We start from the raw sequence: 26208 nt of genomic DNA, 5'->3' as shown, positions 1-26208 counted from the left end.
AAGACTATGGGATTGGGGAAGGGAATGGGAATAATAGCTGATTCTTATGCACTAAGTTTTACATAGTATTTTTTGAGATGGTACTACTGTTCCCATTTTACACATGAACAAAGGGAGACGGGGCTGATGGTTGTGTAACTTGCATTGGGATATCAGCCAGTCCAGGTCTATGTATTATTCCCCCTGCTGTTTTGAGCAGGTGACAGACTCTATCCACTCATTTATGGGGTACATGCTCAGCTGGCTGGCAAGATCACTGGCATGCTGCTGGAAATTGACAATTCAGAGCTGCTGCTGATGCTGGAATCTCCAGAATCGCTCCATTCCAAGGTTGGTATTTGGGTTTCTGAGTGGGTGCCCATGACCATCTTGTGTGTGAACCAGTATGTTGTGCTCGAAGTGATGCCTGGTGCTATTGGGAAGGAGTCTTGTTCAAGGATTTTAGGGGCCCTCAGGTTAGCACTCAGGCCTCTTTGTAATAGGGAGGGAAATAAACATATAGCATCTACTATGTGCTAGATTTACAAATCCTCACAAAAACAATTCTGTGGGTTGGGTGGTTATCTCAGTTTGCAGTTGAGTAAACTAATTCCCCTGGGACTCCATAGCTAGTATCCGAGTCTGTATTTAGATCCAGGTCTGACTCCAGGCCCAATGCACCACCAGATGCCTAAAGTATATGATTAAAACATGCCATGGAAACCTGTCCTAAGGGGTTAGCCAAAGGCAGGGGGAGGGTAGCAGCATCTTTCCTAATAAAGGATTGAGGTAGGCCAAACCTGAGTAATCTTAAATTTCCTCTCCCTTAAATTTCCCTTTAGATTGAAGAAGCAGTAGCTGCACTCCAAGCACAAGAAGTTATGGAGCTGCCCAAGACATATGTACACTGAGGCCCTGTGAGTCTAGGCCAAAACATACAGTGGCCAGAGATGGAACCCAAAATGTGTGGGTCTGGGTGGCGTGTACAGTTTGTCCATCCCTGTAGCTTCAATTGTTAGCACTGCAAGTTTTATGACCTTACTCTCAAACTTAGGAAGAGACTCCAAATGACTACCATGGCCGTTAGATTTCACATACGTATCCTCTGGTAAAGGGACTGTTTGTAACCAGGTTGGTCCTTCAAAGACAGTCTTGTCTCTGAGCCTGTCCCGAGTACTTTCCAGCTTGGAATAATATACCAGACCCCATTTTGCTGAACTAGCCTCTGAGGGCCAAAAAACCTGTATATGTACTGCAAGGACTGGCTCTATCACCTAGGTATTTAGTGAAAGCCTATCTGGTCTTGTTTCTGTAGAACCCACCTTTGGAGGAAAGTGAATTATCTGACTTGGATCATATTATTTTCATATAGGTTGTGGGTCTTTTTCCTGCCCAGAAGTTTTGGGCTTTTGAGTCTTGGCTACTTCATACCTTACGTCCCTCAAATAAGCACAGCCCCACGGTCCTTTGAAAGTTTATACTGTTCTTGGGAGAGACACTTTGTACTTTTTGCTCAAGAAATGATTTCTAATAACTGGAACTTTACTGGATCCCAGAGTATTTTATATTTATCATCACTGTACACTCTTTTTCTTCCCAGTAAACTCTGAAATCTCATGGTTCTGAAGAGACCCCAGCCTTTACAGTTCTCTGAGACACTCTGAACTATAACTTATTTACTTGTCTGTGTACCTGCACAATATGATAAGTGGACAGAGCAAGCCAGTCAACAAGCTGATCAAGCATCCTTTGCTTTTTTGTGTGCATTAAAGAGTTTCACAGACTCTTGAATCATCTTGGGGCTATTTGTGTACAAGCTGAGCATGAATATGAGCACACCTAAGTAAAGCCTAGGGATAAAAGGGAATCCTGGGAAGCAGAAGGGTACCTTCGTTCTCAGAACCCAAGATGATAAAAATTACCAACACGGATATAGGATACATGAGGGAGAATATAGAGAATTTGTTTCTGGAATTCAGAACCTATGCTGCTGTAAGATTACCTGTGCTCATGCTCTCCTCCCCTACTATTTAATTTTGTGGCTTTTCTCTTATAATAATCTGTCTTGACCATGGTCCCATTCATAAACAAACATTTAGAGAGGTTGGGCATTATTGATATCAGGAAGGGTTCTGTGTCCTTGTCGTCAAGTCATGTAGAGCTGTGGCATTTCCCTCTCCAAAAAAAAATTAGCTTGGCCTTTGTGAGCTACAGGATTGAGACAGAGCTGAGGCCATCAGGGTAATTTACAGGCTCACTGTTCCTCAAATACCCTAAACCTAGTCTGATCACTTAAGTGAATAAAAATCGATGTTTTCTTATTTGACCAATCAGTACTCCAGCTACGCTCTGTGGGCCTTCATCCTTCATTTCAGGAATGAGCTCAGTGATTTCCATATGTGAGAAACCTTTTCTGATTTCACAATTGCTAGTGCCCCTCTTTCCCAAACAAGCTTAGAATTTGTTTTGTATACACTTACATGTGCCTGTCTTAAGGAATTTCATTAACCCTAGTGTCTGACACATAGTAGCCACTTAAGTGTTTTGTTAATCTTCCAGTAATGGAAGAAGTTGCATTGAGCCTATGCACACTTGACAGCAGCTGCTAGAATAAGTCATCATTTATGTCCCCAAACAGAATCGGTGCTAATGTGGAAGGAGACACACCCAAGCCTGGCTTATACTACCATGACCAGGCAAAATTACCTTCTACCTCCAAAGTGAAATCCTTTTCCTTGTTGGGGAGGGGAAGAAGGAACAGCCCCATTATGTGGCAAAGGTATTATAAAAGACCCTGGCCTGCACTACAAGAGGTAGTGTCTAAACAAGGTCTCATGGTCCCTTTTTAAATGAAGGTACGACTGAAGTCCAATAGAAGACGTACTTTTTATGCAGTGGCTTAAATATGGGGGGACCGAAACCAGGCCGCCATTCAGAATCACTCCAAAAGGGACAGAGGAAGGAGGACTCTTTGAAAGGTGCCCTAAAGCTGCCACTTCTTAAACTAGAGCTGAGATGGCTTCCCCCACTCAAAACATGCAACAAGCCAACTTCCAAACTAGGGTTGGTGGCTCCAGTCCTAGGAAGCAGGGAATGTGGCTGCTGCCATGCAGACACTTAAGCAATTTGAAACAAGATACAAAGGTTTAGGAGGGGTCACGTAGTCAAACCAGTACCTAAAATAACAGTCCGATGCAAGCGCTGGCTGCACAGGGACACAAATTGTGACCAAAGACTGCCTAAGGTTCCATCCACAATGAGGCTGCCACATAACCTGGGCCCCAAAAGATCTGGAGGAATGCTCTGTACTGTGCCACAAGCAACACTAGGTAGGCAGGGCTGGGGGCCTGGTTTGTGTACTGATACCTGAACCCATTTAACATGGATTGAGCTGTCTGGCGCCAGGAACTAGAGTTGGGACGTGCTTAGTGGGTAAAGAAGACTGAGTTTACCATTAGGAAAGAGTAGCACAGAGGATGGAATCCTTGCAAGCCAAAAAGGGGAGGCCAGGCTCCCTAAGCTGGGCTGATCTGGCGTGAGCAAAGATTCTGAAGGAGGAGAAAGCCGAGTGTAGATGGGTGCAAGGAGAGAAGCTGGGGTGCTGGGCCTGGGGCCTTATTTGGCCTGAGTCAAAGGGCTCACTCGCTCTCTCTTTCTCTCAGCCCTGGAGCAGACAAAGAGGCCCTTAGCTTCTCCGAGTGAAATCAGGCAGGTTTGCTGCCCCTTCCTGGACTTTATTTATTTTAAGCTCCGGTTGACTTCCTGCCTCAGCTTGGCGGCGGCGCTGTTCTCTGGCTCAATACTCAGGAGGCTGTTGACGTCTTCAAGGCTGGATTGATAGTCCTGGGGGATGGGGGTGGGGGGCGAGGATAAGGGAAAATGGAAAGCAGGAGGCTAGGGCCTGCAGTCAGTACTTACCTGGCACACCTGCTACAGGGGCTGAGAAGGGGCAAGAAGATGCAGGCACCTCCCAGCTGGGCCAGCTGGGCCAGGTGGGCCAGCCTTGGGAATTGGGTCAGTAGCAGGGGCAACCCCTGGGCTTGATAGAGCCCTGGTCAGGGTGTGGAAGGGGCTCCCACTTACCTTGAGTTCTTTGAATGCCTGGGCACGCCTGTAAAATGCCTTGACGTTCTTTGAGTCTAATTTGAGAGCCTCGGTGCAGTCCTTTACAGCCTCTTTGTATTTCTTCAGTGACAAATAGCAGAGGGCTCTGAAGGCAGACAAATGAGTATGAGAAAAGAGAAGGAAGCTGAGCCCCAGGCCCAGGGGGCATACCCCTGGAAAGCAGCATGATGTCCCAGAAAATGGACTTAGGGGATGAGTCCCATTCAAAGAGTTCAGAAGCTACTATGGAACCAGAAGTTGCTAGTGATATGATCAAGAAGAATCTGGACTTCCCTTTCTCTCTGGATTCACTATAGTTGTTCAAGACTTGGCTTTGCAAGTCAGGATTTCCTGAAATAGAGCTAGTAGGACCTTGGGGACTTTTGCCAGAGTTGGAATTACATTCCCAGTGGTTAGCTCAGTGACTGGTACATAGTAGAAGTTTAATAAATACTTGCTAATTAAGAGCTTATTTTACAAGTGAGGAAACAGACTCAGAGAAGAAAGTTACCTAGACTATATAGATAGCAATCAAGCTTTCCTGCCTTAAGCTTGCTTTCTCACTACTGTACTGTACTGTTACAAGGGTGAAGAAGAAATACAACTCTAGGTTCCTGCTCACAGAAAGAATTCTCCTGTCACAATCCCTTCTAAGCCCTCAGACCTAGAGAGACTTTAGGGAAAGAAATGGCTAATGGCCTTATCTTCTAAGCTAGAAAAGTCCCCTTGACCTTCTCTTCCTCACTCCACACATGAGTGCATACAGGGAGAGCACACATAACATCCCACAGCAGAAGGGATTTTCTCTCTGGGTCTATCCTATGCATGTATTCTCACTGTTTCATTCTCTCCACTAGACTGTGAGATCTCTTAGGGCAAACACAATTTATCAATCTTCACAGAACTCACTTCTAAGCATACTACAGGGGAGGTACTTGATAAAAAATTTTTGGAATTGAAGCTAAGACCATGAGCTTCCTATGTGGCCAATGAAAATGAACCTCCTTCTTCCCGCCCCATCCCCCCCCCAGGTTTTCAATAATTTTCATCCTTTCAACAATACTAGCATCTGGTACAGAGAGCACAAGGGGATGTAAGGATTAGGGTTTGTTAAGAAAATTGCAGGCTGAGAAGCAAATAAGGTAAAATAGAGTGCTGGAGTTTGACTGATAGGCTCAGTGACTTCAGAAGTCACGTAGCCTAATCCCCTTTATCGACAGAGTTGAAAATAGAGAGAAGGGACTGGACCTGACCAACATAATACAGCGACTCAATAGCAGAGCTAGTATGAGAACCCAGTTCTTCTGACTTCAGATTCAATGATCCTATCAGCTCAATCTCAGCTCTGCCAAATGTATGACTAGCTACATAACATTAGCAGTCCATCCTCTATGGGTCTCAGTTTCCTCACTTACAAAGGAAGAGACATTATCAAGGAAATCCATTGTAAACATTAAAGTACTACAAAAGTAGAAACAGCTATTATTTTCATGGAAACCTGAATATTTGTTCTACTCATGGAAAGAACATGGGATTGGGAGTCCCAAGTTTGAATTTGGGATCTATCTCAGAGGTTTTTTGTGGGGATCACATGAGAAAATGTCAAGCCCTTTGTAACAATGGCATAACAAATCAGATTATTATTCTCAAAATGGATGTATGTATGTGTATGAGTGCCCTTCTCTTAAATTCAATCAAGGATTTAAAGTATTCCCTTGGTAGATATTCCTACTGGGTCTCTGCCTTTCCTAACAGAAGACCCAATTTACACTGTTCTGAGGGCAGAGAAAGAATGAATCAAGTATTCTAATAGGAAGGAGACATAGTGAGCCCTCACCACTTCAAAGCACTTAAGAAGCCTCCAGTGTTGAATAAAGTTAGTCCTGACCCTACCCATTCCAGGTACCTGTTAGTATAGGTTGCAGATTCCATGCTATTGAACATAAGACTCTCACTGTACTTCTCTGCAGCCTCCTTATGTTTCCCTTTTTTCACCAGCTCATTGCCTTCTTCCTTTAGGGCCCGGGCTCGTTCTTTGTCTCCAACAGTAGGCACTAGAAAAAGAGCATCAGCATACCTAATATAAGTTGAACCCCTAAAATGACATCTCTTAGAAAGGAAAAAAGAGGTTTAAAGATATAGACAGAAAAATGCCACTTCTTAACAAGTCATGTAGACGTGGATTTGGCAAGAAAAAATTTGGCTTCTATTCAGACTGATAGGTTTTATCTGGAGCTCTAGTCCTGGTTCTGTGCCTAACAATCATGTGATCTTATACAAACCGTTGTTCATCTTGAGCCTTAGTTCCTTATCTTTCAAACTAGAGTTATGACCATTGCCTCACCTATCTCACCGCAGTGTTGTAAAGCTGAAATGAAATAATGGTCATGAAAATGTTTTGAAAATTATACTATCAAGAACTGGGAATTAAGAGGACACCCCACTATTGGGGAATAGCTAAGTAAATTATGATGTATGGCTGTAATGGAATATTTTTACATCATAAGATAGATTGAAATAGGATAGTTTTTGTGAAACATGGAGAGATTGGTATGAATTGATGCAGAGCAAAGTAAGCAGAAAAAGAAAAATTCATATAACATCATTATAAAAACAAAATACTTCGAATGACTTGAAAATGTTTACTAAAGCAATGCTCAACTATGAGACTAGACAACTGAGGATGAATCAAGCTACTCACCTCTTGGCACAGAGAAGATGATTTCCAGATGCACAAGACAGACACAGTCCACAGGGGGATTTTTTTTGCTAGACCAGGCATATGTTACAAAGGCTCCACCCTAACCCTCCCAAGAAGATGATTTCCAGATGCACAAGACAGACACAGTCCACAGGGGGATTTTTTTTGCTAGACCAGGCATATGTTACAAAGGCTCCACCCTAACCCTCCCAATGGGAGGGTTAGGGTGGAGATAAGTGGGAAAAAAGAGGGTCATTACAGCACCTTTTTTAAAATGTAGAGAAGGCCAGAAAAGATAGACAAGCAAAGTAACTCTCAAAGACAGTCTGAACTTATACCCCTAAGGAGGTTAAGTGTTCCCACCAGAGCCCTGCAGTTCCATGTAACAACTCTCTTTTTCTGTTCGACGTCAATGAAAATGCCCATTTTATTTGATGTTTGTTACATCCTTTTCTATCAGTCAGGAAGCATTGTTATTAAAAAGGATGACAGATGCCCAATACAGAAAAGCCTTTCATCTCTGCTTTTAGGAAAAAAAGAAGAGGGAGACAACAGACAGAAACCCAGGGCACTGAGCAATCTCCCACTGTCTCTGAAACTCAAGATCCTTGCTCATCTGTACCAAGAAGGAAGAACTGATATTATGTGAAGCTGTTTCTGTTTCATCCCCACTCCGGTAGTAGGACCAGATTAACCTGTAAGCTCTGCCACTGTCCTGTTGAGGGATTCTTGAGCAAGTCAGTGGACCTTTCTTGGTGGGTTTCTTCACCATTATATTGGGAATTTATATTTCCTAACCTGCCAAGTTTATAGTGTTTTTATGAAAATAAAATGAGATAATACATATAAAAACACATAGAAACATAAGTCCTCAAGGTGGAAAACATACAAGGGGGTTAAAAGTGGCATTTTCTTTCTTGTCTTTGGCTGTACCAGTCCAGGAGGACTCTGGCCCTAATCTCTTCTAGACTTGTATTTATAGTATCTGGGGTGCTGAAAGCTAGTAAGAAAGATGTATTTTCATCTTGTGATGAAGAGAACCATCTATATCCAGAGAGAGGACTGTGGGAACTGAGTGTGGATCACAATACAACATTCTCACTCTTTCTGTTGTTGTTTGCTTGCTTTGTTTTCTTATTCATTTTCTTTCCTTTTTGATCTGATTTTTTTTTGTGCAAGATAATTGTATAAATATGTTTGCATATATTTGATTTAACATATATTTTAACATGTATAACATATATTGGATTGTTTGCCATTTAAAGGAGGGAGTAAGGAGAATGAGGGGAAAATTTGGAACACAAGGCTATGCAAGGGTCAATGTTAAAAAATTATCCATGCATGTGTTTTGAAAATAAAAAGTTTTAATAAAAACAAATTTTAAAAGAGAGAAAAAGAAAGATGTATTTTCCTTGGTTTATGATAATTAAATGCACTATGATTCATGTATGACTTATTTTAAACCACTATCCATAGGGAAAAGATGGGATGAGGCTCACCTTTGTTCTTTAAGGTGTCGGCTTCTTTGAGTTTGCTTTTGGCTGCCTTCTCATGGTCACCCCCTGGAGCTGCTTCCCACCTCTTTTGAGCTGCAACTGGCACTGAGGGGATGGGAGGCAGCTTAAGACGCCACTCAAGCCCATCTGTGTCCATGAGAGCTTTGGTCATCCTACAACAAAGGACAAGGTAGTAGAAAGAGGTTTTCTAGCTGAGCTACTCAAACATTTTCATCATCCAGTATGCAGGGCATAAGGCACAGTTAACATCTCTGTCAGTGCTCACCAAAGACTAAAATGCGAGGAGGAGCCAATAATAAAAATTCTTGATTTTAGATGTCTATATACAAATGTGGAGCATCTGGATAACCTGCAAGGTACACTACAGAGTAAAGAGACAAATTTGACCTAATGGGTATCACTGAACTCTAGTAGGAAAATATCCACACCTGAAATATGGCTCTGAAAGGGGAAGGAGTGAGGGGAAAAGGCATTATAAATATAATATTTTGTTTTAAAAAATCTATACTTGCAAGACATATGAACCAGACGGGGGAAGCATGGTAAAGAATATTCAGATGATCAAAAGGAGCAGAAAGAAAAGTGATAATAGTCAGCAGAATATGTTAGAGCATCTAGAAAAAAAAATTGATGAAGAATTCAAGAAACAGATCACATTGCTGATGAGCCATAACATAGTAAGTAATGAGAGACTTCATATTATTCAGACATCTGCAGATGCTTTCTCTCTTGCAAAATTGGAGAGACTGGTAATTTCTTGATTTGTTTTAGTGATAATTTCAGCATTTAAAAAGTGAAGGGATCAACAACAGAGAATTCTCTTCTGATCTGATTCTCCCCAACAATGAGAGGCTGATTACTATAGTGGAAATAATGTGAATCTTCATAGCAAAGTAACAATTCCATCTTTGAATCTGAGAGTAAAAAGGAGAGGCAAGCTGGAACGATTGATATGCATCCTCAATTTCTAAGTGTTCAGGGAAAAGATAGGAAGGATCCTATTGCCTGAAATTCTGTAAGCATTCCCAGGAGAGGTAGAGAATGAAATTCTAAAGGCACAAAGAAAAACAATTTTGACAAGATAAAAAGGAGAATCACTAAAGAGCTGATGCAAATACACAGGGGTCTTATCAATCAACCTAAGTTTTTTAAAGACAGGTACAAAAAATGGAAGAGAAGACAGGGAATAGAGGTTGTCTATAAAAGCAAAATATGGTCCCTAAGGAATGGCATGAACACTACTACGACTCAAAAACATCTAAGTCTGTCAAAGTTAGGCTAAGGATAACAAAAAGATTTTTTTAACTATATTGTCTTGGGAGAGAGAGGAAGAAAAATCAAAGATGAGATTAGATCATGCCTGAAGACAGATGAGACAATAATAATCAAGGGAAGAAAAAGCAAAGCTGCTCAACTCATGGTGCTTATCTTTTCTCTGCCAAGCAAAATGATCTTTGGACTAAAAAGGACAGAACAAAAATGAAAGTAACAGGAAACTGAAACCCAAGATAAGTGAAGCAATTGAAAGAGAATACCCAACTTCTCTTGATGAATTCAAGTCACCTGATTCAGATGAATGACATTCTCTTGTACTTAAAAAACAATAAAACAAAATACTGGCAGATGTGATGACTGAGTTATTTACCATCACTGATCTCTGAAAAGGTCTGTACAGGTGAGCTACTACAGAATTGTAAAAGGACAAATTTATCAATTTCCCAAAAAGTCAAGAAAAATGTATTCTATAAACTATAGCTTATAAAATAACATAGAACTATAGCGTTAGATGTATATCCTGTATAAAACTGAAAAATTCTAAAACGAAATACTAAAGGATCAATATGTGGTCAGCCCACATCTGAAGTGCAGCACAGAATTCTGACTGCCACATTTTAGGAATGACACTGTAAGCTGAAGTGTGTTCTGCAGAGAGTAACCAGGATGATGAAGTGCCTCAAGTTTGTCATGAGACTTAATTAAAGGAAATGGAAATGATTACCCTGGAGAATAGAAGACTGGGACATAGTGGGAAGGTAGGTAGTCACTATCTTACTATATACCCTCTATGATATAGGTAGGCATTACTTTTAGTTGGGAAATTTTCACAAAAGGGGTGTTAATTCAGTTGGGCCCCAAATAACAGAAAGGATTTTAAAAGAGTGGGGAATTCTAGGAACAAGGATCATGTGAAAGAAGGGAAAGAGGCCAGGAAGCTCTTGGGTGTGAACAAGGGACAGCAAGTGGTCCAGTTTGGCCAAAGTTTAAAGAATTCTAAGAAAAGCAGTGAGAGAAAAATCTAAAATGTAGGCTGGGACCAGATGTTGAACAGAGTGGTGAGAAGTCTGGCAGTGAGGACAGGCAGTTGTAACTTAGTTAAACTCATGCACTAATGTATTAGGAAGACTAGTTTGTGCCTCAGCACAACTTAAGACATTCAGGGTATAGACCTGGAAAGAACTATATAATGTCACACTAATCTCCATTAAGGATGATGTGATTGTAGACTTTTCCTCCAAACAGAAGTTTCCTTGTGATGGAGATACCATGCAAATGTCTGTGAACCTGGGAAAAAGATGCTATCCTTGCTTTACTTTTTGAGTTCATTTTTAAGAAGCAAAAGCTACAAATAATGCTGCCTTGTCCCTTTCCTAAACTAGTCTTAAACTGGCAGTTTTGTGCCAGAAGATAAGCAAGGAAAGTGTTCAATACTAGCCAACTTGATTGGACGCCTGGTTTCCATGGATAGAACAGGTAGCAAAGCAGACTTACCTGTTGACTCCATCATGTGCAGCTGGCAGAGTACAGTCTATCTGCAACACTGTCTTGTAATCCACATAGGCTAGCTGGTATTTTTCCAATGCTTCATAAGCCGCTGCCCGCCTTAACAAGGGTTTTATGCCAAAAGGAACCAAAGACAATGCACTAAGAGAGAGAAGAAAAAGGTGTGTGACCTCCCAAGTCAATGGAACACCATCCTACCCATCACTCTTTGGCTGTTTCAACCCAGGGACCACTGTGACAAAACATAGTCAAAATGGAACATTAGGAGAATATTCTGGGAAAAAAAAAAAAACAAAACTCCTCTGCTTCATATTACCTTTCTCTTGTTTGGTGTCAAAAACAGAATTTTCTAATGTAGTATCACAAAATAGATTTGACACTTACTTTTTAGGGCTGTACAAATCATTTCACCTAACTTTAATTTCCTCCTTTGTAAAAGGGAGATAATGATGTTTATAGTACCTAACTCACAGAGCTATGGTGAGGCAAGTGCTTCTTAAATCTTAAAGGGCCTGGATCAGAATCTCTGAATTCACTGGCTTAGTGTAGATAGATAACCTCTGCAATGAAAGACATAGCCTTGCCAGGATCAATCTGTTAGAGGCATGACTTTACCCAAGTCTTCCTAGTTTCAAGACCAGCTCTCTATCCAATACAACATACTGTTAATTAAAATAAAAGACAAAATAGGGTTTAACTAGATGGGAGGTCAAGAGAAAGAAGAAATTAAGGAAAACACCAGAGGATGTCATATGGCAATGAATAAAGATGTCTACTATCTCATTTCTATCATACTTTAGCTTTATAAGCACCTGCCCCAAAACATTACTATGAGACAGAAGATATATTGAGCATTTCAGGACATTAGCTTGGTAGAGGAGCAAGGATGTTGGCAATGCAATCAGAGGAGTCAGATTAAAATCTACTACTGTCTGATTTTATAAGTCAGTTGACTCATTTGTAAAATGGGAGTGGGTTGAATAGCTTCCTCCAATTTTTATCTATGGTCTCACAACTTTAAGAATGAAGAAATTAGGTACAGAGTAACTAAATGATCAGCTGAAGATAACACAGCTATTAAGGGGTGGAACAAAAACAGGAATGCAAGCCAACAGACTCTGGGCCCAGCATGTTCTTCACCACACTACCCTAAATGGCTTTTCGGAACAATCCAAACTTCTGAGGACAAGGGGCTTCCAACTAGAGGTCACAGTAATCCCCCAATCAGAAAGACAGGGGCTGTTCTAGCAATTCTGGCTAGAGTTTCCTCCTTTCCTCTACAGCTCTTCCCAAAGATCCCCCATCCAGCTCAAACCTCTCAACCCCTGCTTTTTTACAAGTTGGTTACAGAAAGTAGAGCACCTGGCCACTAAGGACAAAGAGGAAAAGGACCTCTAGGTCTCTTTCCTATTCCAGACTTAGGCAGAAAAGGTTTCTTGAGATTAGTCACAATATACTCAGCAGGGTTAGCCCAGGACAGGAAATGACTTCTGGCCACCACCCACAGGTCTGAATCACCCTGGGGGCCCTCTTAAAAGATATTCAAAACTGCATTTAACTTTAAGGGATACTGCTTACACAGAGCAGTCTTTAATGCAATGAGTACAGTTTCCATCCTTCAAGTGGCAAGCTGCTCGGTTGGAATAGAGGACACTCTCTTCTTCAGGGTTGGCCGGACCTGTTAAGAAAGGGAAATGAAATACAAAAAGCTGAGCAACAAAAGCCTGAGACTACCCACACAAAACCTTCTACATCCAGGACTTTTCAGAACATGGCCCAGGGCAAAAGAAATATGAATGTGAGTTGGCTCCACAGGCTAGTCAATCTCTCATGTTGCATACATGTACACATCTTCTGCCATCCATGAACTCGATTCCACACCCTTCAGAGTATAGGTAGTATAATAAAAAAACACTGGACTTAGAATCCAAAGCCCTCCTTTTGGGCCCCATCTCTACCACTCACTAATCATATGATTTTGGATGAATCACACAACTACTAAGCTGTTTATTCTTCCATAAAAGAAAAATGGTACTTGTACTATCTAGCATACAGGATTATTATGAGGAAAGCATTTTGTAATCCTGCCGGCACTACAACAATGTAATGATGGCAAAAATCTGTAACTTGGTCTAATGCAAACCAAGACCCCTTCTTGAGCTAGTAAAGTCCTGAATGGTATGGTCAAAAAGTTCATTTTTCAAGCTGATAACTTACTCTGACTTTCTGGGATACTAGTAGTCAGAAAACAGCCATACATAGCACAATCTTGTCCCCAGAATGGACTTCTTCTTCCTCTTGTAATCCTTAGCTTCTTTAAGAACATAGCTAAGGTGCCATCACCTGTTAGTGATGCTTGTTAGTTAACTTTTTCCCTCCACAAATCATCTTTTTTTTTTTCCTTCTGCTAATCTGTGTATATATTAGTATGCCACAGCAGAATATAAGTTTCTTGAGGGCAAGAATCTTGTCCTCTTTTTGACTCTGCATCTCCAGGGGAAAGTATTTTGCAAAAAGGAGGTATAAAATCAGTATTTGTTGAATTTTATAAAGACACTTGTAGCTCATCCCTAAGCCTACAATTTTCCAAGCTGATAGGATCTGTTAAGAGTTTGCGCTTCACTGATAAGAATCTAAAGTCCTTTCCATAAGACACTGAAGGAAAGTTAGTGGAAAAATAATTATCATTACAGCTTATTATTACTGCACATTTTCTCACTGGCTATTGAGCTAGGAAAAAGGCAACAAATACTGCTGAAAAAGTACATCTTGGGGATGGCCTTCTTTCTAAGAGCTACAATCTCAGAAGCCCATATTTACTATGGATCCAATTTTTTTTTTAACATATTCAGGAGATACATACATTGAATCAGACACAAAGAAAGTAACTTCATAACAACTCTTTAGTCAGGAAGTTCTATTCATAACAATGATGCCCCATTCTATTGTAGAGTACTTTATCTTTTAACTTTCATGCCCATGATTTGATTTTATCCTCAATTCTGTGAGGCTATAGCGTAAGAATTAGCATCTCTCCACATTATGAAATGCAAAATGGATAATTTTGATTAGATTAAATTAAAAGTTTTGCACAAACAAAACCACTGCAACCAAGATTAAAAGGGAAGCAGAAAACGAGGGGGTGGGGAGGAGGAGAGGGGAGAAATTTACATCCAAAGGCTCTGATAAAGACTTCATTTTCAAAATATATAGAAAATTAATCAAATGTATAAGAATACAAGCCATTTTCCAATTGACAGTCAAAGAATATGAACAATTTTCAGACAAAGAAATTAAAGCCATTTCTAGTCATATGAAAAAAATGGTTCTAAATCACTATTGATTAGAGAAATTCAAATTAAGATACTTCTGAGGTATCACTACACACCTCTCACATTGACTAAGATGACAGGAAAAAATAATGATAAATATTGGAGGGAATGCGGGAAAACTAGGACACTAATATATTGTTGGTGGAGTTGTGACCTGATCCAACCAATCGAGAGAGCATTTGGAACTATGCCCAAAGGGTTATAAAACTGTGCATACTCTTTGATCCCACAATGTCTCTACTGGGTCTGTATCCCAAAGAGCTCATAAAAAAGGGGAAAGAACCCACATATACAAAAATGTTTGTAACAGCTCTTTTTAAGTAGTGGCAAGGAACTAAAAACTGAGTAAATGCGCCATCAGTTGGGGGATGGCTTAATAGGTTATGGTATATGAATGTAATGAAATATTATTGTTCTATAAGAAACGAACAGCAAGATGATTTCTTAAAGGCCTGGAGAGATATACATGAATTAATACTGAGTGAAGCGAGTAGAACTGAGAAAACATTGTACATAACAACAACAAGATTATGTGAGGATCAATTCTGATGGATGTGGCTTTTTTCAACAATGAGGTGATTCAGGCCATTTCTTGTGAAGAAAAGAGCCACCTGCACCCAGAGAGGAGACTATGGAGACTGGGGGTGAGTTACAATATAGATTTTCAACTTTTTTGTTTGCTCGCTTGCTTTTCCCCGCCTCATTTTTCTCTTTTTGATCGGATTTTTCTTGTGCTCTATGATAGATGTGGATAACTGTTTAGAAGAATTGCACATATTAACCTATATTGGATTCTTTCTATCTCGGGGAAGAAGGGAAGGGGAAGGGAGAGAAAAATTTGGAACACAAGCTTTTGCAAAGAAATGTTGAAAACTATTTTTCCATGTATTTTGAAAATAAAAATCTGTTATTAATTTTTTTTAAATAAAACAAAAAAAATTTAAAAAGAAAAAGAATTATCACCTCCATTTGAAAGATGGAAAATGAGATCCTTGGAAATGAAGTAAGTTATGTCAGGTTATACAACTATTCAATGTCAGAGCTAGGGCAAGGACCCAGATCTCTTAGATTCTAGCTCTGGGATCTTAGTTGAAAATTTAAGAAATTGACAGTACACACTCTTGAGGACAGGGATAAAAGTTTTTGAATCTCCAGCACCTAGCATAGTTCTTACAATATAGGAGGTGCTTAATGTTTGTTGATTATATTCCATAAAAGCTTTCAAAGTGCTTTATGTACATTATCTCCATCACCACTTGCCTAGATCTGTATCTTGCCACTGAACCTAGATGGCTCTAGAGGAGAAAATGAGGCTGGAGACTTTTGCCTCATTTAAATCCAATTCACTTGTATCACCTCCCTGATGTCATGGTCCTCTTTGAGAATGAAAAACAATAATGTTCATAATCTCTTTTGACTGCCAGAATCGCTCTGTGAAGGAGGCAGGGCCAGGGTGATTATGTCAGAGGAAACAGCAGGCCATGAAAGTGGCAATTTGCTCAAAGTTATACAGCAGAGCCAGAATTCAAATGTAATTTTTTCAACTATATGTCCAGTCCTTTGTCAAAAACAGTACCAGGGAGACCTATAGTAGGCAGAAGTGGCTAAGGAGATGTTCTGCTTGATAAATATTTGGCTTTTTCCTGAGAGCACTCACCACTTCAAGAATGCTCATAGGACCACCTGGCAGCCCAGCTCTAAAGACAACATTAATAAGCTTTTGATTAGCTGGACAGCTTGTACCTGGAACTTTATTCTGACAGGAGCCAGGAAGATCAGCATAATAACATGAGGAAGCAGCTGGGTGGCCCAGTGATAAAGCCCAGCTCTGGAGTCTGGAAGACTTCTTCCTGAGTTCAAATCTGGCCTCAGACACTTACTGACTTTGTGACCCTGCACAAGTCACTTAACCCTGTTTACCTCAGTTTCCTCATCTGTAAAATGAGCTGGAAAAAGGAATGGCAAATCACTCTACTATCTCTGCCAAGAAAACCTAAATAGGGTTATAAAGTGTCAGACATGACTAACAAAGACTGAACAACTAAAATAACAAATGAGAAAAGAATGGAAAAAATAACCATAACTTAAAATTAGAGATCAAACTGGAAAGGTCTTTACAACAGATTGCCAAAGTGCATAAAGTCCAAACTCCTAATTTTATACTGGAAAAAACTAAGGTCAATAGAATGCTTCCCCAACTAATGAACAGTAAGGGAAGGAAGGAAGCATCTATTTAAATGTCAACTATATGCCAGCTACTGTGCTAAGTGCTTGACATTTATTATCTCATTTGATCTTTACCATAGCTCTGGAAAGTAAGTGCTGTTATTATTGCCATTTTTATAGTTGAGGAAACTGAGATAGACAGAAATTAATGATTTATCCAGGGTCAAATACCTAGAAAGGTTAGATCTGAACTCAGATCTTCTTAACTCTAAGGCTCAGGGGCCCACTGTGTGGTCCAACTGTCAAATCTTGGCTTAATATTTGGGCACTGGGTCAGACTAATTTCCACAAAGCTGACAAGATAAATTCCCCAGGATACCAGGCCATTTCTTCTTTCCTTCCTTTTTTCCCTCCCTCCCTTCTTACTTTCCTACCGTTCTCCTTTCTTTTTTCTTCTTTTCCTTCCTTTCCCCCTTTCCTTCCTTTCTTCCCTCCTTCCTTTTTGTTCCCTCTTCCCTTCTTCTTTTCTTCCCACTCTCCTTTCTTCCTTCCCTTCTTCCCTTCCTTCCTTTTCTCTATCACACTTTAATCCATTTGGTAGTTCATAAACTGCTCAAATATCTTCAGGAGTTTCCCCTCATAGCTTGCTTACGTTTGTTTCTTCTGAGATGTTAATGAAACACAGGTCTCTTATTTAACATTAGGGAAGGTACAGGTAGGAATCTGAGACCATTAGCCTTCCCTTTGTCAAGGTACAAGGCCTCCAGCTAGTATAAACCCCCAAGGGATGCATTTGATTTCCAGGCCAGCTTGCAATCCTTTAGGATTAGTGTGCCTGCTCCCTTCCTGGTGTCACCACTTAATGCTCACAATTTCTCTCTGTCTTTGGCTGGTTGTGTACAAGGTCAGTGTCCCAGCTTCTTCCTGATATTCAGGTATCGCTTAAGTTAGTGGAAGGTTCTTAGGTTCACAGTAGACATAGTGAAGTCACACGTGTAGTTGAAAGAAAACTAGAAGCTGGGAAGACTGAAGGGAACTGAAAAAGCCCAGGTTGCCAAAAGGACAGATGAAGAAGTCTAGTGTAGTTTAATAAAGTCAAAAACCAAGGCTCAATAGACAGGGTTAGTGGAGAAAGGTCAGAGAATGTGTGGATAAAATGATAGGTTGGGGCCTTGTCTGAGTGTGTGGACCCAACCTATGCTTCCTTATTCTATCACTCCCTTTTACTCACTCTATTATCTAGCCAAAGTGATCCTCTCTGTGTTCCTTATAATTAGCATTGAGTCTTTTATCCTAATTCTCCATGCCCAGAATGCACTTCCTCATTACAGAATTTCTCTTTCTTCAGGATGGACACCTCAAGCATGATCACCATGTGCATACTTACTGATCCCCCTAAACTGCTAGTGTCTGCCCTCTTTAACTATCTTCTACTTTTTTGTTATATGCTTAGACGTACGTAATGGAATTTTGTGCAATGAAAATATTACACATTATAGAAGAGAAATTGAGGCAAATGTGGGAAGATTTTTATCAAAAGATAGGGAGCAAATAAGTTGAACCAAAAGAATAATAAACATGATGAGTACAAATATGTAAATGAACACATCACTAAAAGGAAGTTGAAGTGAGTAATGGAGGGGAAAAAAATCAAGAAAGGTCCCAGAAATCATGAAAAAATATACTTTCTCTTTTACAGACAGGGTTGTGCACTACAAGGATAGAATATCACAGATGCTGTAAGACAATTTAGTTAAGTGAGTGTTTTTGCATATTTGGATGGGGTGGTCAGAAGGGAAGGTTCAAACAAGTGGAGGGGAAGGAAATTATTTGTTAATAACAAATGGAACTAATGATATATTTTTAAGAAGAATAAACAAGGGCAGGCTTTCCCCAAAAGGGTAAGAGATAAGGGCAGATTTACTGAGTCCATTCAAGTGAAAAATTCCTCATCTAAAAGGATTCAGGAGGCAGGATGGACAAAAATGATTATATTATATTTTAACAGACAGGAAATGACTCATTATTCATTGAGGAATCAGCTTTGAAAGTACCTATGTACAATCAAACCATAGACTTGTTAAAGCAAAGACCAAAATAAATATAGACTAGAAGAGAAATGAGAAAAGGCTATAGTAAGGGACTAGATAACCTTGAACACTGCTTCTAGCTCTGACATTAGTGGAGACCCAAAGAACAAGGTTTGTAAGAACTGATGGAGGTCATTAGTGGGACAGGTACAATCTCTGAGGTCAGGGAAGACATTTTTGGGAAAAGGAGTAATTTAGATAGGCTGGGAGTCTTTTGGCCAGAGACATTATGCAATAATAAAGATAGGCTGTGAGATTAGTCTGGTAAAGATGTTCTGTGGGGGTCAGAGTTGGGTGAGGACTGTGGCAATCTGGAATTAGGGTAGTTTTTAGGGATCATAGCTAATTATAATCCATGTGGCTTTGGGCCTATAAGGATGTAACTTGATGGAACTGGAAAAAGAAATGTGTGAATGTAGTCTTTGGAGTCCTGTAAGTTGTGGTTTCTGAGGCTGCTTGAGGTGTATGTAACTCAAATTTACAGAGTTAGAACATAGGCAGGATAAATTATGTGGACATAAGAGCTGTTGGGATCATGAGCTAAGAGCTTTTGGGAGTCCCGACTGTAGGATAATGATTGGTCAGGCTGTGACACCAATCTAAGGAGCTGAGTCCTGGGGAGTGGTAGAATGAAGTTTGTGGAGTTGGTGGGATTCAGGGGTAAAGTCTGTGGGTCAGAAGGAAATCAGGGGCTGTGGGATGTCTGATGAGCTGCTGTAGCCCCAACGGCCCTTAATGAGACTGAGGAGAGAGTGGAAGAGATGGAAATATGGGATCTGGGGCTTTAGGAGCTCTCTGAAATCATTAACCATACCTCTTGAACTGGAAGGTACCTTTCAACTAGTAGTGCAGTGGATAGAGTGCTGAGCCTGGAGTCACAAAGAACAGTGTTCAGATCTGGTCTATGATGCTTACGAGCTGGGGGAACCCTGAGTAAGTCACTTAACCTGTCTGCCTCAGTTTTCTCAACTGTAAAATGGGAATAAGTGCTTAGCACCATGTCTGGCACATATAGCAGGCACTATATAAATGCTTGTTCCCTCTCCTCATTTCAGTGAATCTTTCCAAAACCCTTATGTTCCAGATGAGGAATGGGAGGTCTCTGAGATCCTGGGGGTGGTTTATAGACTCAACAGGGAATTTGGGGTGTCTGCTGGGTCCTGGGGCATCTATGGCTATGGGCTCTCTGTGTGAGGGGTGTCTGTGGTCCCAAGGGGGAGTGGGATCTATGAGGTCCTTCGAGGGATCTTTGGAATACTGCAGGGGACTCTGGGTTCTGCAGTGGGGGAGGTGTCTCCTGGATCCTCGGAGGATCGGTGGAGTCCTCGAGGGTCTCTGGGCTCGCATGTCCATGTGATCCTGGAGGGGAATATGAGCTCCTCAGTTGTCTCAGGACCCCTGATAGGTCTGGGGGGGTGTCAATGTGACCCTGGGGAGTCTCTGAGGTCCCCGAGGGCATCTATGTGATCCTAGGGAGTTTCTGGGGTCTTCAAGGCGCGGGTTTCTGGGGTCCCCGGGGGTATCTATGTGACTTAAAGGAGGCTTTGGGGTCCGCAGGGGTATCTATGCGGCCCTGGTGAGACTGGGGTCCCTGGGAATGGGTCTCTGGGAGTGCCTAAGTGACCCCGGGAATGTTTCTGGGGCCTTGGTAGGGTCTTTGGGGGACCGAGGTGTCTCGGAGTCCTCGGGGCTGCTCGTACCTGTCTCCTGCAGCGCGTCGAGGGCCCGGCCGTAGAGTTCGGCGGCCTCCGCGTACTGGCCGCTGCGGAAGCTTTCGTTGCCGGCGGCGCGGAGCTCGAGGACGGAGCCGGGGGGCTTGGGCGCCATCCCGGGACCGGAGCCGACCAGAGGCTGGAGGCCGGGGTCCGCGTTCCGCGGTTGCTGTGGCGCCGGCTCCGACTCCGCCCCTTCCCCCCACCTCCGGACCGGAAGCGACGCCGACGCCTCGAACCTCCGGTGGGCGCTGGCGGGGGGCGCGCGAGAGGGACGGGGGCGCGCATGCGGTGCGAGCGGGCAGGAGCGCGCACAAGGGGTTGCAGGAGGGTGGGGGGGCGCGCCACCTTACAATGAGGTCCTCGCATAACAGCGTCCGGGCACCCCAGCAGCCCGGGAGCCACAGAGTCCGGGGGTCCTTGCTAGGGCTGCCTTTCGAGAGTTCCGTTGCCTCAGGGTCTGATGGTCGGCCTCGAGCTTTAATCAGGGCTAGGGATGATAAGGTTCACATAATAAATATATGCTTTTTGAGGTCTAAAATCCTTTCTCTTGTACTTATTTATGATCATTAGTTCCTCCCTTCCCTCCTTCTCTCCCTCCCCAAAACTTCAATTTGAAAGGCAAGGAACTAATTCTTGCCTCCCATACTTTGTAGCTATCCGTGAGATCTATTGGAAATCCCATCATCTCTCTGAGCCTCAGTCTGCTTTTCTGTGAAATGATACATATGTGGGACAAACTGAGTGAAGACACTCTCATGGGAATATAGCCTTAAACTATATCTTAATTAGCATTTAGGTACCTCTTTTAAAGGAAATGTATTTTTAAAATTATTTCTGAGATAGATTCCCGCAATTAGAATGTAAGCCTGGACTCCCCCAAACAATGGGAGAAAAGCCCGGCTTCTTCGTTCATGCTATTTAATTTTATGTTTTATAGTTTTTACTTTGCACTTCTTTTACTAACATCTTGTCAAAGGGGAGATGTCTTTCTCACCAGATGGTTATAAATCTCTTTTTGCTTTGTCTTACTCTAAGAGTCTCTTTTTGTGGTCCATACTGTCCCACAAGTACAGGCATAAAATTCTTGGGGGGAAAAGTACCTCTTATGACACTAGATAAAAATACAAATTGGGCAATTATTCAGGAAATGTTTCCTATATTTATGTGCAGTACCCTGTGCTAGGAGAAACCAAAGAAAAAATTTCTTTAGAGAGGTCACTGAACTCACCCAACTTGGGGGGAGGGATTAAAAAGAACTTGTAAACTTAGAAAAAAAGATAAGTGATAAATCACTTGGGTGACATAAGTAAAATGCTGTAGGAGTCTAAAGCTCAGAGTGAATACAGGGAAAAGCTTCATGGAACAGATGGAATTTATTAGTGAGAAGCAGTACTATAGGGAAGAGAGAGCTGCATTTGGAGTTTGAGGACATGTATTCAAATCTTATATTATTGCCTGTGTGAGTATGAGTACCTCTCTAGATCTTGTGCCTTCATCTATCGAACAAGAGAATTGGGTTAGGCGAATTCCAACTCGATCTAAGTTTTTCAAATTCTTAAAACTATATCCTATGATTTATTCATTCACCCAGTCTTGGACCAGGAGTTAGGAGATACAAGGGCTCAAATTACATCTCTGGCATTTACTAGCTTAATGGGATGATTTGTTTGACCTAACTAAGCCTCAGGGTTTCCTTATCTGTAAAAAAGGCAAAAATACTTGTTAGATCCACCTCCTGAGTGGTTTTAATAAAACTAGCTAACATGTTTATGGCATTTACTATGTGCCAGGCACTGTGCTAAGGCCTTTACAATTTTTATCTCAATTGATGTTTACAACAACCCTAAAGGCAGGTGTTATTATTTTTTCTTTTTTTAAATAATATTTTATTTTTCCAATTATGATAGTTTTCAGCCTTCAAAGATTTTGAGTTCCATTTTTTCTCCTTGCCTCTGTTATCTTACCCCTCTCTGAGACAGCAAGCAATCTAATATATTATACATGTATAATCATTTTGGACATATTACTATGTCATATGAAAGAAAAATCAGAACAAAAAGGGAAAAAACTGCAAGGAAGAAAAAGCAAACCAAAAAAAAAAAAATGATGGAAAATAGTATGTTTCAATCCACATTTAACCTCCAAAATTCTCCCTCTAAATACTGATGACATTTTCTTGGAATTGTCTTGGATTGTCACATTGCTGACAAGAGCTAAGTCTATCATAGTTGTTCATCATATAATCTTATTACTGTGTACAATGTTCTCCTGGTTCTCACTTCATTCATCACTAATTCATGTAAGTCTTTCCAGGCTTTTCTGAAATCAGCCGGTGTTCATCATTTCTTATACAACAATAATATTCCATTACATTCATATATCATAACTTCTTCAACCATAAACCAACTTATGAGCATCCACTCAATTTCCAATTTCTTGATACCACAAAAAGAGCTGCTTCAAACATTTTTTTCACATGTGGGTCTTTTTCCCTCTTTATTGATCTCTTTGGGCTATAGATCCAGTAGTGACTGATTAGGTTGAGGTCTGGCACCAAATGATAAATTTGGGAGCAATACTTAATTCGAATGCCAAAAAAGTACCTTTATTTATGAGGTTACAGATAAAATGAAGAGATAAAATAGACACCAGGAGTGGTAAACATGAAATAAATTTAGGAAAGCATATAGTTAGCAAGGAACAATTAATAATGGAAAAGAAAAGTTCCCCAGTGGAACTCACAATTAACCAGGAGAAAAGGAATACATGAGACATGTCAATATTTTAACTGGTATATTAAATCCATAGAGAAACAAGGAGAAGGGTACCATGATGCATGATGGAGGAGGTGAGAGAAAAGATACCAATGAGGCAGAATACCATGGTGGGCTAACCTAAAAGGGATTCAGCAGAGGCTATGGGGTTTGACATCATAGGTTGGCTTTCTGATTGGAGTAAGATGAAGTTACCCAAGATCTCCACAGAAGTGGGACTGTGAGGTTGAACTGATCCCCATCAGTTCCCTTCCCTTCTTGCCTCAGAGAGTATTATCTTATCAGTATTCAGGCTTTCTCTGCCAACCCCACCTAGTTACCCAGGACCTCATCAACGACAGTGCTGGATCAAAGGGCATGCATGATTTTATAATCCTTTGGGTATAGTGCCAAATCACTCTCCAGAAAGGCTGTGCACCTTTCTGTCAACCATGCATTTGTATTTCAGTTTTCTTACATCCCCTCCAATATTTTTCACTATAGTTCCCTTGTCTTAGCTAATCTAATAAATGTGAGGTGGTAGGCAGGTACTATTATTGTCTCTATTTTATAGATGGAGAAACTGAGGCAAACAGAAGCTAAATGACTTATCTAGGCTCACAAAATCAGGAAGGATCTGAGGTTGAATTTGTATTCAGGCCTTCTTGATCCCAGTCCAGTGCTCTAGACATTCTGCTGGATTAAAATGAGATAATATATATATTTAGAAACCTTAATAAAACACTTTGTAAATGTCAGTTATTATTATTCATTCGCATTCACATTCAAATGGATCAATATGTGTATTGTTTTAGAGATCCCCTGAAGTGATCAAAACTATACCCAGTTAATTCAATTTTTTTTCAGTTCTTCTTATAACTTCAATAAAGAACATCTGCTCAACAGCAGGAGGCTTTCCTCCATTTCTTCTGATCTCTTAACAACACATAACAAAAGATAGAACACAGAAGAGGCCCAATTGGTCATTTCTCAATTTCCCTTTAAAATAGGCCCTTCTTCAATAAGAGTTGAGAAAGAGATTAAAGGAATAAGAATAGGCAATGAGGAAACCAAATTATCACTCTTTGTTGATGATATGATGGTATACTTAGAGAACCCCAGAGATTCTACTAAAAAGAAAAAAAAAGAAAGATAAAAAAAATAGGCTCTTCTTTATTTTTTTGGTATTTGTTTGGGTTTTGTTGGCTCTCAGTATCAATAGCAATTGTTTCCATTCAGGCCAGAAAACCTGAGTCTTCTTTTTCTTAAGTTTCATTTTTTGGTTTGTTTGTTTCTTGAATTATCTTTTGCCTCATTTCTTACTTGGCCTTAAATCACTGAATGAATATTGTCTCATATCTTAATTTAAAAAGACCAAGAACTCCCACTGCATCAGGGATCATTTTTAGGCATCCTGATCTATATCCTGTCACTGGATCCAGTTGACCGTGCAGGATTGAAGGAGGCTGATATATTTGCACAGCTCTCCCTCACTCACATCCAATTTTTGACAAAACAAAACATCGACCTCTTAATGTCATTGGTCCTCTGTGAGAACTGAAATCAAACAACAGCACTCTGTGTAAGATCATCATTGTCATTTTCATTGTGTTCTTGGCCAATTCCAAAATGATATGAGGTACTGTTACAGTTTGAAAAAGTGACACAGTCCAAAAGAATTTTGGAATACCAGAATAATAGAATTAATTGGGCCATTACAAGTCATGTAGTCTGACCACCTAATCTTACAGAGGCTCCTGAGGTCACAAACAAGGAATTTACTTGCCAAGATCATATATGGTGAATCAATTCAGAGCATGATGGTAGAGTATTCATTAGAACTAAGGATGATTTGTAGGTTGAGGTAAAAATTAAATAAAAGGCCAAGGTTACAATTACCTTATAGAAAACCTTACTATTCTCTTAGATCATCCAATATTCTGAAAGAATGGTTGCATGTAAACTTGAAGTGAAACTACCCCCTACTTACTAGATATTGGCATAGGAAGCTTACCTTGCTGATATTTATATCAATTTGCTCATTTATGAAAAAGGATAGATAATGCTTCCAATGGAGGCAGCTGAGTGGTTCAGTAGATAAGTATACTGGATCTGGAATCAGAAGGCTCTGGGTTCAAATCTAACCTCAGGTATTCACTAGTAGTATTATTTAATCTGTTTGCCTTAATCCACAAAAGAAGGAAAGGGACGAATCACTATAGTATCTTTGCCAAGAAAACCCTGTCCGTGGGTAATGAAGAGTCAGATTCATTAAACAACAATACTTTCAATATCCATTTCCCAAGGGTATTATGAAGAGAGCTCTTAATGATCATTTAGTGTTAGAGAAATGTGAGTTATTAGGGCTAGAAATAATAACATTTATTTGGTGTTTTACAAAACATTCTCCATAGCAGTCTTGTGAAATGGATAGTATAAAAATATTACCAAGTACTGTCCCTCATGAATTAAACATTTTTACCATCAGAAAACACGGGCTCAATTTGGAACTGAGATACTTATTGTTTTGTTCTGTAAAATAAGGGGGTTGAACTATATGACCATTAAGCTTCCTTTCAGGACTATATCTTGTTGCAAATAAGATTTATATATGGTGACACAGGAGAAATTGCACTGGGTCAGGAAGTAAGGAAGGCCTGGGTTCGAATCACAGTTCTGTCATTTACTAGCTAAGTGTTTTTGCACTAATTGTTTTTTCTCTTTTGCCCTCAGCTTCCTCCTCTGTAAAATAGAAGTGGAGGTCGCTGCCAACTTTCTCTAACCATGCTTTCTCTACTTATGGTTCTCCCACCACGAGGCTTAAATAGACGTTCTCGGAAAACGAAACTGAGGCACCCAGGACTGCGGAGGCGCCAGAAATTATTACAGTCCCCCGGCTGCCCTCTTGCGGGGTCCATCAGGCAGTCACTTACTAACTCTCCCTGCCCCGCCCCCGAGGAGGCAGGTGCCACGTGATGCAGGCCCCGCCCACTGGAAACTTCTCAATCTCCTCCCTCACTCTCTTCCTCAACGGTCCCACCAACCCCACTTCCGGCCGGGGCGGAAAGCG

General features: G+C 40.7%; 2 protein-coding genes across 3 annotated transcripts in view; one reads left to right on the top strand and one right to left on the bottom strand.

Moving 5' to 3' along the window:
• Positions 1 to 3309, top strand: part of PABPC1L (poly(A) binding protein cytoplasmic 1 like) — a 36988-nt gene extending 33679 nt beyond the window's left edge. Inside the window, exons 12-14 of one of the 2 annotated variants that reach the window (XM_051976490.1) lie at positions 200 to 330; positions 822 to 896; positions 1580 to 3309. In XM_051976490.1, coding sequence (XP_051832450.1) covers positions 200 to 330; positions 822 to 890 — 200 coding nt within the window. In that variant the 3' untranslated portion in view covers positions 891 to 896; positions 1580 to 3309. Of the gene's footprint in view, positions 1 to 199; positions 331 to 821 lie in introns of both variants that reach the window. The other variant, XM_051976492.1, reaches the window with a different exon arrangement.
• A 95-nt stretch (positions 3310 to 3404) lies between these two features.
• On the bottom strand, positions 3405 to 20574 carry TOMM34 (translocase of outer mitochondrial membrane 34). The gene is made up of 7 exons (XM_051976493.1): positions 20371 to 20574; positions 12661 to 12760; positions 11071 to 11223; positions 8284 to 8453; positions 5990 to 6137; positions 4063 to 4189; positions 3405 to 3822 (listed from the first exon to the last, which is right to left on the bottom strand). The coding sequence occupies exons 1-7, from the start codon at positions 20495 to 20497 to the stop codon at positions 3718 to 3720; spliced, it is 930 nt and encodes a 309-aa protein (XP_051832453.1). The 5' UTR covers positions 20498 to 20574; the 3' UTR covers positions 3405 to 3717.
• Positions 20575 to 26208: the final 5634 nt, after the last annotated feature.

The sequence above is a fragment of the Antechinus flavipes genome, chromosome 2 (assembly GCF_016432865.1).
Source record: "Antechinus flavipes isolate AdamAnt ecotype Samford, QLD, Australia chromosome 2, AdamAnt_v2, whole genome shotgun sequence".
Taxonomy (NCBI): domain Eukaryota; kingdom Metazoa; phylum Chordata; class Mammalia; order Dasyuromorphia; family Dasyuridae; genus Antechinus; species Antechinus flavipes.
The sequence above is the reverse complement of the archived record's forward strand: the minus strand, read 5'-3'. Positions and strand labels throughout refer to the sequence as shown.